At 45.0% G+C, this 12,309-nt stretch overlaps 1 protein-coding gene across 1 annotated transcript in view; it reads left to right on the top strand.

The window, feature by feature from the left end:
• The window catches only part of FOXO1 (forkhead box O1), a 99,327-nt gene extending 88,362 nt beyond the window's left edge, over positions 1 to 10,965 (top strand). The window contains exons 2-3 of the mRNA XM_044249639.1: positions 5,772 to 7,126; positions 7,577 to 10,965. Of these exons, the coding sequence (XP_044105574.1) occupies positions 5,772 to 7,109 (1,338 nt within the window). The 3' untranslated portion in view covers positions 7,110 to 7,126; positions 7,577 to 10,965. The remainder of the gene's footprint in view (positions 1 to 5,771; positions 7,127 to 7,576) is intronic.
• The last annotated feature ends 1,344 nt before the right edge of the window (positions 10,966 to 12,309 follow it).

The following is a 12,309-nucleotide window of genomic DNA, read 5'->3' as shown; positions in this document are numbered from 1 at the left end:
AGCCGCCCCCAGATGAGGTTTTAAAAGCAGTTGTGTATAAAGTAAAATTCAGACATAAAGTATGAAGGCCATCTTAAGTTGATGGTTTTGTTTTATTTTTTGGTTAAACACAAAGACCAGAGTAGTCGTAGAACTGCCAAGCAGGAAAAAAGTAGAGTGATGGCAAGAGCCATGGCCAAGAGGTGATGGTCTCCATGTACACCAGTGGAGAGGCTAGATGGAGCCAGCCTAAGTTAGACAGCAGAATTCAGGATGATGAGGGTCTAGGGTACAGAGAAGTGGTCAGGAAGGAGCCCGGGGCAGGGCAGGGGCGGTGGGGGGACGTAGACCAAGGGCTAGATTAGACTGTTTCTTCAACCCAGGTCTGGGGGGCCAAACAGTTTGCTAGACTTGACTCTGGGGCTGGTCTGCTCCATAGATTTTCTTTATTCAGGCTTCTGGTAGACTAGAAGCCTACTATAATAGACTAGGAGTGTCTAAATGTTTTTGTAAAAATCACATACGCTCTCCGATGTTCCATTTATTAATTTGTAGTACAGCAATACATTGCATACATTATGTAACGTATTTGCAATTATAGATTTAAAATGAATAAAAAACTTAAAGTAAATGAAAAGTGGGGCACCTGGGTGGCTCAGTGGGTTAAGCCTCTGCATTCAGCTCAGGTCATGATCTCCGGGTCCTGGGATCGAGCCCCGCAGGGGGCTCTCTGCTCAGCAGGGAGCCTGCTTCCTCCTCTCTCTCTGCCTACTTGTGATTTCTGTCTGTCAAATAAATAAATAAAATCTTAAAAAAAAAAAAAGTAAATGAAAAGTGTGAAGATTTCTTCCTGCTTGTGCTTCAGTGACTCTCTGATCACTGCTTTAGACAGAGGGTTGGGAGCATCCTAGAGAGGGGCAATTCCTGTCCTGTGTCCTCAGGGTCTCTAGGGGCCAGCCTCAGAGCCTAGCTTAATTCCAGCCAGGGAGCAGAGGACCAGCAGGGCTCAGTCGTAACCACCCCTGAGGGAGATACCAGACTGTGGTCTGTGGACTGGCCTGTGGCCCATGTAATCCCTGCCACTGCTTCCCCATCACACGCTGGCTTATCCCAGAGCGTGGCAAGCCCACAGCTGTGTGTAATGCCCACATGTAAGGCTCGGTGTCCACACCTTTGAGAAGATCAGGGTTCTCGTGACACTTGCTGGCAAGGGTAGTAATTGACCAGCTTTGGTATCTGAATTCCTTCCTTATTAACACCTGTCCACAGCACTCGAGACACTATCTAGTGCAGAGAAAACGTCTTAGCTCTTACCCCAAGTACTCTTTTCCAGTACCTTATATGTAAAAGTCTTATGTTAGTGGCAACAGTGCAAGGTATGATCATAAATAAGACCAATGGTTATAATATAGATAAGTCTTTAAAACACAGAAGTGTAATTTTGTAGGTACCATCATCCTAATAATAACGGCAGCTAACACTGATTGAGGTAAGCACTTTACATGTGTTATCTCATTTCATCTCCACAACAACCCTGTAAACGCAGAACCCATTAACATAACCCATTCAACAGATACTTGGGTCCCTCTTGGTGTTGGAGCTGTGAGGATACAGTGTATGAGAAGACAGACCAGGGCCCGAGCTCATGCAGCTTACAGTGTAGTGGGGAGCCAGGCCCTCCCTCAAGGGACCACACATGGCAGAATCGTAATTGTGGTGAGTAAACAAGGTCCTGTGTCAGAATGGGATGGTTCCAGAAGAGAGGGACGTTTGGGCTGAGAGAGCAGTTGGAGGAGGTTGGGTGGTGGTGACCATTGGCAGGACAATGTCAGTGCACCTGGACAGTTTTTTGTGCATCATTTTTTGTCCCAAGTGGCTGTTCAGGTGGACTTGTTCTTGCCCCAGGTAGATCATAGATCATAAAACACCTAGAGGGCAGACTCTGCCTAATGCCTTCTCTTGCCCTTCCTTGCACCTAGCACAGCATAGGTCCCAACAAATGTTATTTGCCATGAATCAGTGCATGGACAGATGGGTAAAGACGTGTAAGACATTACATCTTCCCTGTGATGAGTTTGGGACAACTGTCAACAGACATGTCTTGTGTGCAAAGCGTGTGTATTTGTGCGTGCATGCGCACGGAGCATCTTCTAGGAACTTTCAGGTTAGGAAATAAAATCGTCCTTCAGCCCTTGGCCTTTAAGCAGCTTGGAATCCATAGAGCTCATGAAATCGAGCACCTGGGAGTTAGAAGCAGGCCGAAGAGTGAACACATACCTTGTGCATCTGCTCCTGCCCCCAACACGACCCACTGGGTTCCTCAGGTCTCAGGTGGGACTTCCCAAGAAGAACATGCTGCCTTGCTTGGGGGCACAGTCTGGGGAGCAGGCTGCGGAGAGGGTATGTGCAGAGGAAATCCAGCTCAGCATTAGTAAAAAGCCCAGGCTGCAGGGAAATACAGCTGGTGGAGAGGAAATTTGCTGATGTGTCTTTTTGTGGGGGGAAAAAACTGAATGGCGTCATGTAAAAATTCAGGATTTGGGTAAGTGGCTTGCAGTGCCCGAGTTTTCTGTCTCCACAGCTTGCCTCGGTCCTCGGGTACTGTTTCGTTCATCAAGAGCTGAGTAGCTCCAAGCACCGGCAGTCATGTGTGGCTGTGCTGCATGGTTCATGGGAGCACTGTCGTTCCCGCAGCCATGTCCCACAGGCATCCGCAGACATACTACTGTTAATAGCAGCACACATTTTTACAAGCTTTACCTATTGGCCGCCCCTGCCCCCTCCACCAGAGCCCCGCTGGCTGTATGAAAAACAGGAATTTTTGTAACAAGCCCTGCACAGCAAACCTTTTCCTGTTTGGAAAAAAATTTTTTTCTAATTGTTGGCAAAGTTAGAAGACAGCTCTGTTACTCAAAGAGCGACCTGAAATGTCCTCTTAGAAAAATATGGAGCGTGATGTTTTGATAAGTAAGGGATTGCTGTGGACCCCCTTTTTGGCGGGGGGAAGTAGGTCTGAGTCTTAGTAGTGAGTTAGTGTATGTGCCACCTGAGTTAGTTGAAGGTTTTCTAAACTTTCTAAAGATTTCATCATTACGCATTCTGCAGTCTTGTTAAAAATGTCCCCTAATTGCAGTCCCAATGACCTGATATAATTATCATGTGTTGGAGAGCTGCACCACCCTCTCAGGCAGTGCAGACAGCCAGGAAGCCGTTATCTGGGAGGATCTTCCCCCTTTATCATTAACTAAATGTGACAAGGACAGGAGTCAAGCTTCCTCTCCTCCAGAGATTTCGTGTGGCTTATCTGTGTGTCTGTTGTGTTCCAAGAACAAGATAGTCATGATGGAATATTGTGCAAACGTCCAGACTTCCACTCTATAGAACATGTCACAGGGGCGGAGCGCTTGGCTCCCTTCCAGGTCTACACCCCCCCACCCCCATCCCCGGCCCTGCTTCCTTCAGGACGGATTTAGAACTTGATGTGCTGGTGGTGTTAGTGGGCCCCAGAGATGAGGCTGTGGCTCTTGGAGCATACATAGGTGTGTGTGTTTAAGATACCTCTGCAGGGTTTGGAGTCACTTTGGGAATAAAATAGACCATTGTAGAAATGTAGTCCTCGGCCTCTCTTAGGGGTTCTTATGTACTTAAAGTCTTCCTCAGAGCTTGTCTGGAGTTGGGGATAGGTCAGGAGATGGGAAGGAAGGGGAAAGTTTAGAGAACAAAAGAGACTGGCTGCCACCCACTTGCACACCTACCCCAGCGGCGTCCAGCCCAAAAGCCCCGTGTCTGCCCCACACTGACGGTATGCACTGGCAGAAGGGCTTGTCATGTCGCTGCGCTGTTGCAATTCTTGGGTGGAATGTAGTACAGAGGGTCAGAGGGCATTTTGAAATAGGGATATCTCAGCCCTGGCTGTCTGGCCTTACTCTACTCAGACTTCGCATCTCTTTTTAGAAAGGGAGATTTATTTTTCTTTTCTGTTTCCAGTTTCTTTTTAATAAGAAAGAACTTGAATTCATCGTTTTTGTTGAAGCCTTGCCTCATCCTGCTGTGCAAAGGCTTTCCGGCACAGCGATAGGTACTCAAGCATCTACATCCCACATGGGTGGCAGAAGGATGTGGACATTGTGGCTGCATCCCCAGCTGACCACGATCCAGCCAGAGCTTTCTTGTGGTCGGGGAGAGGGGCCAGAAGAGGTCCAGGGGGCTCAGTCTGCTAAGCCTTGTTCCCGGTTGGCAGAGGGTGCCAGGGAAGGCTTGGAAGTCATGCACCAGGCCCTGCTCCCAGGTGTCTAGGACCCCCAGAATCCTCCTGGACCTGGGCTCAGGGCCCTGATAACAGAGGCTGCTGAATGAGCAGCTAGGAAGGGTCTGCTGTGTGCCCTGTTTATATGGGGAACAAAAAGCTACAAGACAAGGGACAGGAGACCCTTGGAATCCTTCCTTTGGAGCTCATTGTTTCTTTTCCGTATGTCCCAGGGGCTCCCCAGGTGCTGGCAGTCTCACCACGCATCCATTAGAGGAATCAGATTGGGTCTTCATTGTTTGCAGCCTAGCTTTGCTGCTTTTGCCCAAGCTTGAGACGGTCTCTGGCCTTCTATATGTTTGGAGTTGTGGGGGTGTATGCTTGCCTTACTGCTAAACACCAACCCACACTCCCAGTGAATTGGAAGAGGGGAGCAGGGTTCAGATTGGCAATATCCTTGAGCCCCCAAAGTTGGGATCTGGTACCTACTTCTTGGGAACTGCTTACTATGTGCCAGACACCATCGGACATTTTATAAACTCTTGTCATTCAATCTCTCGCATAAACCCTAAGTGGGTTTATTATTTATCTCTGTTTTATAGCTAAGGAAGCCTAAGTCATCTAGGGGCCAAGCAGTCTCCTAAAGTCAAGTTGATTTTCTTTACTAATTGTGTTAGGCATACCCGTGGCACGATTTAACCATGGAGCCCCTGTACTTAGAGGCTGAAGCATGGCACTTTGTACTGCCGACGCTTCTTCTTCCTGACCCAGGGGGTCTTTTTGGACAGAGCTTGACCTCCGTCCGATGCAGTGACTGACGTTCATTTAGTTGGCATGTACTACTGGTTGTTTTGGGGAGGAGGGGGGCTGGTGAACAATACTGGCATTTAAATTCTCCTCCTTTTTGGCAGTTCAACTTTCTAAAATAAGAAATACGATCCTGTTTGTCTTATGTTCACCTATATTTGCCTAATGGATTTGAAAAATAGAAAGGAATTTAGGTCTAACTAGTTTTCAGGCTTTTAATTCTTAACTAAGAATATACCCTGCTTCACTTCTTTCTTTTCCATAATCATGTGGGCCCAGTAATATAAAACTTCTCACTTGTGTAAATGGCATATGTGCAGTCTGAAGAGAACTGGCAGTGGTTTTAGGGGCGGTAGAACGGGAAGGGTTTTTGATAGCACTTAGTTACGGAGTGCTGTTTGCTTAGCATTGTAGCCAAGCAGAAACTTAAGTGGCTTTAAAACCAGTTCGTGTAATTGCCTTATAAAATATAGCTATATAAAAGATGCCTATAATAGTGCTTATTTAATTTTGTCCCCTCATTACAGTAAGATGCACATGCTGTTTTTAAGATAAGATACTGTTTCTCTTGTACTGGTTTGAGCTCTTTTATAGTGAAGTTCAGAACCCATATGATTGTATGGATTGAAATCTGTACCACACACTTAAATTTTTTTTTTTTACTTGTCTACCTATACTGAATAGTAGGTATTCCAACTGGAGAAGTATTGTGTTTCTAACATAATGTTTTGCTTTACAGAATTCAATTCGCCATAATCTGTCCCTACACAGCAAGTTCATTCGCGTGCAGAATGAAGGAACTGGAAAAAGTTCTTGGTGGATGCTCAATCCAGAGGGAGGCAAGAGTGGAAAATCCCCCCGGAGAAGAGCTGCTTCCATGGACAACAACAGTAAATTTGCTAAGAGCCGGGGGCGGGCTGCTAAGAAGAAAGCATCCCTCCAGTCTGGCCAGGAGGGTGCTGGGGACAGCCCAGGATCTCAGTTTTCTAAGTGGCCCGCGAGCCCTGGCTCTCACAGCAACGATGACTTTGATAACTGGAGTACATTTCGCCCTCGAACTAGCTCAAATGCTAGTACTATTAGTGGGAGACTTTCTCCCATTATGACCGAACAGGATGATCTTGGAGATGGGGATGTGCATTCTATGGTGTACCCGCCATCTGCTGCAAAGATGGCGTCTACTCTACCGAGTCTGTCTGAGATAAGCAATCCTGAAAATATGGAAAATCTTTTGGATAATCTCAACCTTCTCTCATCACCAACGCCATTAACTGTTTCCACCCAGTCTTCACCTGGCACCATGATGCAGCAGACACCATGCTATTCATTCGCACCGCCAAACACCAGTCTGAATTCACCCAGCCCAAACTACCAAAAATACACATATGGCCAGTCCAGCATGAGTCCTTTGCCCCAAATGCCTATGCAAACACTTCAGGACAACAAATCGAGCTATGGAGGTATGAATCAGTATAACTGTGCGCCGGGACTCTTGAAGGAGTTGCTTACTTCTGACTCTCCTCCTCATAATGACATTATGACAGCAGTTGATCCTGGGGTCGCCCAACCCAACAGCCGGGTCCTTGGTCAGAATGTGTTGATGGGCCCTAATTCGGTCATGTCAACCTATGGCAGCCAGGCCTCTCACAACAAAATGATGAACCCCAGCTCCCACACTCACCCTGGACATAGCCAGCCAACATCTGCAGTTAATGGGCGTGCCTTGCCCCACGCGGTCAACACCATGCCCCACACCTCGGGTATGAACCGTTTGGCCCCAGTGAAGACAGCTTTACCAGTGCCTCTGTCCCACCCCATGCAGATGAACACCCTGGGGGCCTACTCCTCCATGAGCAGCTGCAATGGCTATGGCAGGATGGGCATTCTCCACCAGGAGAAGCTCCCCAGTGACTTGGACGGCATGTTTATTGAGCGCCTGGACTGTGACATGGAGTCCATCATTCGGAATGACCTCATGGATGGAGATACTTTGGATTTTAACTTTGACAATGTGTTGCCCAACCAAAGCTTCCCACACAGCGTCAAGACGACGACACATAGCTGGGTGTCAGGCTAAGAGTGAGTTATGAACAGGTAAGATCACCCCACTATCAAAAGACCTTCTGAAGCCAGAGCTTGAAAGAGAGGAACACAGTAACTTGCCGTGTATCTCCTTTGGGCCTCCTTTGATGTCAGCTGGCTGTTCCTTGCAGAGAGGCATCTTTTAGCATGCGCTCTCTGCCCTTTTTACAGTTCATTATTATTTTTTTTTTTTTAAGCATAAGGAAGCTTCCTTTGACTGCTTTAAAGATTTTCTTCTGACCGTTAGATGGCCGCATCTTTTTAGTAGCTCTTCCATAAGTGAATATGTTTGATACAAATCAACTACTGCAGTTTTTTCTTAAGTTGAATGCCCCCCCCAATGATGTTGGAGCTGTTGAGAAAGCTGTAGCTTCCCTTCACCCCCAAGCATGTCTGTCACTTTAATATGTTAAATTGAATTGATTTTAATTTGGCTGTATTTTCATTGTGTGTTTTTTCTAGGCTACACTTAAAAGTACTTCAGAGTGTCTGACAGCAGGAACTGAGAGAAGCAGTCCAAAGATGTCCTTCACCCCTCCTTTTCATTTCTTGATTTAAAAAAAAAAAAAAAAAAGTTTCTTTTTTCCTTTCGTCAGACTTGGCAGCGAAGACACTTTTCCTGTACAGGATGTCTGCCCGATGTTTGCAGGTTCTGTGCTGCTGTAGATAAGGACTGTGCCATTGGAAATTTCATTACAATGAAGTGCCAAACTCACTACACCATATAACTGCAGAAAAGACGTTTGAATCCTGGTGTGCTTTCAAGTTTTGTACATAAGCAGTAGCTACAGAATTGTATTTGTGTGTTTTTTTGGGTTTTTTTGTTTGTTTGTTTTGTTTTTGTTTTTTAATATATCCATTTGGTCCAAGGAAAGTTTATACTCTTTTTGTAATACTGTGATGGTCTCATGTCTTTGATAAGTTAGACTTCCGTTTGTACTACCGGTGTGCCGCTGAACAGATGAACCACAGAGAACCAAGCTCTCCATCCTGGGCCTCCGTGGAATAGCTTTGGGCCTGTTCACACAGCCACACAATTCACATGAGAACCGATAGCCTGTTATCAGTCTGCTGAATTCATGGACTTGTCAAACACGTTTTTTTTTGGGGGGGGGTAGATTAAATGCCAGCCTTGTACAGGTCTTTTCTATTTTTTTGTTTGTTTGTTTGTTATTTTGTTATTTGCAAATTTGTACAAACATTTAAATGGTTCTAATTTCCAGATAAATGATTTTTGATGTTATCGTTGGGACTTGAGATCATTTTGGAATAGATATTGAACCTGTAATGTTTTCTTAAAACTAGAGTCTACTTTGTTACATAGTCTGCTTGTAAATTTGTGGAATCCCAGATATTTGAGGCAGCATCCATAATTTTCATTTTGTATTTCTAACTGGATTAGTACTAATTTTATACATGTTTAACTGGTTTGTACACTTTGGGATGCTACGCGGTGTTTCTGACTAATCTTAAAATCATTGTAATTAGTACTTGCATACTCAACGTTTCGGGCTCTGTTTTGGCAGGAGAGTGATGTATAGTTACAGACATTTTGCGTTTCATGTCTAGGAGAACTTAATACTTTTTTTTTTATGTATGTATTTGAAAATACTCCCATCTGCTCCTGTTTTCCCGTGAACTAAGTGCATGCAGAGCATTGAGTCCTCTGATAGATGCCTGTGTGCTGTGTTCCTTCAGTTGCTCCCGAGGGGCCTCGTGATGCTGTCTGTGGCTCAGAAAGGGAGTCTTGCGTCTAAAACCATGCCATACTCCTCTCTCAGAACTGGGAGCTGGGGTCAACCTAACCTTTCTGCGCTGAGCTTCAGCACATGTTTCCCCTCATCCTTCTGTGCTTTTATTTTGGTGTAGGTGGAGGTTGGTTTTGTAGCTCTGCCTCTTAAGGATTATGTTAAAACTCACACACTTTTATCCCTCCCTCCCTTCTGTCCTGGAGATTACGTAGTGCACTGTGGAAATTTAGGTAGAAGGAGGAAAATTTAAAATAGGACTTTACTGATGTGCAGAGCACTTCGTGTCCCTGAGTGCAGATGGCTACCAAAGGGACTAGAGCTTGTTAAAAAAAATTGGGGCAGTTAATTGGAAAACCCGACAAACCAGCTGTAAGTTGTTCTTGAATTTATTTTCAAAGCTCTTAGTGTAAGTTAGAAATTGGGGGATTTCTTTAGCCTTTAGCAACCTCAGCTATAATTCTGTGTCATTATGTTTTAATATTTTGCAGTTACCTATAACTGACAGACCAGGATAATTGGCTTTGCATCCCAGCAGTATTTTCAAGTCATGTGGAATGCCCTTAATCAGCACAATAAAAGGAGCAGGTGTACAAAAGTGTTCCTCTTGCATTTTTGAGAGGGCTCTGATCTCTTTCTGTGTACTTAGCCTGGATCTCACTTGCTTTGTCTTGCATGTGAATTGCGGATCTGTTGGCTTGGTTTTTCCTACATGTTTAACAAGAACACAATTGTTCCTGAAAGATTTCCTATACGAGGCCAGCTCTATTGTAAGCTTCCACTGTGACTTCTGCTATTTTGAAAATTCATTGAATAACCTCCTCTCCAGCCATCTTCACTGTTGGCCACTCCAAAATGTCTGGTTTTGGAAACCATCGTTCCTCTAAGCAGTGCCTTCTGCATATGTGATAGAACTCGTTGGTGCCAGAGTCCTTGGATTCCCAATCCTGTTTCTGTGTCCACCTTCTTTCCTCCTCTTGTGCCCTCATACAACGAGCCTTAGAGTCCCCCATTTGTTCATTAAAGAGGCAACTACAGCTGAAATCACTCTTAAAATCTTACTACATCCTAGAGTAACTTTTAAAAAGATGTTTCTTCCTCCTGAGTCTATGTAAATATCTTTTTTTTCCTTCCTTCCAATTCTTTCTTTGTGTCGAGATTCTGACATGAGTCTTGGGTATCTCTCTGGGGTACAGTGAAGTCCAGTGAAAGGCACCTTGTCTATTTTGAAAACATACATCATGTGACCTCTGGTAATTCTTTTTCTGTACGAATACTGACTTTCTGGAGTAATTAGTATATCAGTTATTGTACATGATTGCTTTGTGAAATGTGCAAATGATATCACCTATGCAGCCTTGTTTGATTTATTTCCTCTGGTTTGTACTGTTATTAAAAGCATATTGTATTATAGAGCTATTCTGATATTTTAAATATAAAGTATTGTTTCCGTAATATAGACGTATGGAATATATTTAGGTAATAATTGCATTACTTGCAAAATTCTGCTTCAACAAACTGACAGTCTAAATTAATTAGCAGATGTTGTATCCCAGTGGGCAGTAAATCAATGGAACGTACCAAGAAGAGGAGAAGGACACTTAAAACGGGAAAGAAAAAAAAGTTTCCAAAAGTTATACAATTTGGACTTGTTCAACAACTGCTGGGTATATGTCACCAACACCCCTCTCCCTCCCCCAGACTTACTTGAAATTCTCACATTCAGCTCTTAAGAGTGCTTAATTTATAACTGACTTCTAAATGAGAAGTTTCTCTTGTGGTTTTGGTTTGGGAGTAATCATTCATTAAAAAATGCTATGTGGTTTATGCAAACAAAACAGCCTTGCATTACTCTTGGCCTCCTCCTCTAGGGGCGGTGCGCACAGCCTGGCATGGTGGCCAGGTGGCCAGAGGAGTCCGTCAGGATGCGGCCACGCCCTCCCGCATTTCACTACTCGAGTTCAGTAACAGTGCGGATTCCGTGTTCCTGTTCCGAGACCCTCTGAGAAGTGCCTGATGATGCTGATGTACTTACAGACACAAGAACAATCTTTGCTATTATTGTATAAAGCCATAAATGTACATAAATTATGTTTAAATGGTTTGGTGTCTTTCTTTACTAATTATGCAGAATAAGCTCTGTTATTAGTGGGTTTTTGTTGTTTTTTTTGTTTGTTTTCGTTTTTTGGTTTTTTGCTTGAGTTAAACCTTGTGAGCCCCAGTGCCATGGTATCTTCAAATCTGGTATTTCCTTGGTGTGGGGGGTGGGGTGAGGGGATGCCAGCAGGAAATCGTCCCCCTAAGAGTTGAAGCCCCAAGAGTCAAACAAGTAAAAATTCTTGATAATCAGAGGCCCGGGAGTACTTTGTCTTTGGAATGTCTGAAACTACATTTTGTATAGTAATTCCTAGGCATATTAAATCTCGTGTCGAAACAGAGTGTGCTAAAGGTGAAAGGGCAAGTTAGAAGGGTCCTGGCTGGGAGGGCACCCAGCAGACGTTAGCTGGTGAGGAGGGAGCAGTGGCTTTCTGGGGCCACATGTGGCTCCTGTCCCTACTTCGCACCCCTTGCTGAAGGCGGAGGATTGTGTCCTTGAAGTGGCCACAGACTGGAGGTTTATATGATTGTTCTATTCAGAAAATGCCTGAGGAATGAGCTAGATTAATACGGTTACAATTTTGAATCCAGGACCAAGCGCTGTCTCCTTGCTCCTGACACATTTAGAAGGCAAGTGAATGAATGAGTTAGAGTAGCAACAAGGAGATAGGTTATTCTAATGTTTATAATGTTTTAGCACCAGAAGGTCAGTCCAGCTTTCAGGTTGGTTGGTTTTCCTTGCTTCTAGCAAATAGAACCCTTCAAAACACATGATAGCCGGAAAGGTCGGAATGTAGAACAGATAAAAAGCATTTACTCCCAGACCCTGGGGCTCACACACAGATCACTTTGAAAACTGATTTAGCCCAAATGCAGAGAAGTGCCCTGATCATACCATCAGAACTCAAGCCGGCAGGCTCCTCTCATAACCCTCCGTGCGTATACACAGAATCCTGCCTCTTGTGTCATTTATGGAGACCAGTTCCCAAGTTCTAACATCACTTAATGAGAGGATGCAGGGCAGCAGGAAGCTTTCCTGACAGCCCAGGGCTGGAGCTTGGCGCTTAAGGTGAAAGGAGAAACTTCTTGGGCTGTACCCCGTTCCCTCTGCGAGCAGACTGCTGACGGTAGAACCAGGAAGCGTACCTAGGATTGTTTCCTGACCAGTGGACCTGCCGCCCTGAAGGGCTCTGTGTCAGCTCTTGTCTGGTATTTGAGCTGGCCCTCAACAGTGATGGGCTCGTTAAAGGCATGCTGGTTGGAGCGGTTGGGTAGGCGGAGGACGGCCCTGAGACCTGTATCGCACTAAGTGGCAGTCTCCGTAGTAGACGCATTGCATGCGCATTGAGC

The sequence above is a fragment of the Neovison vison genome, chromosome 5 (assembly GCF_020171115.1).
Source record: "Neovison vison isolate M4711 chromosome 5, ASM_NN_V1, whole genome shotgun sequence".
Classification (NCBI taxonomy): Eukaryota; Metazoa; Chordata; class Mammalia; order Carnivora; family Mustelidae; genus Neogale; species Neogale vison.
Note: the sequence above shows the minus strand (reverse complement) of the source record. Positions and strands in the feature narration are given on the sequence as shown.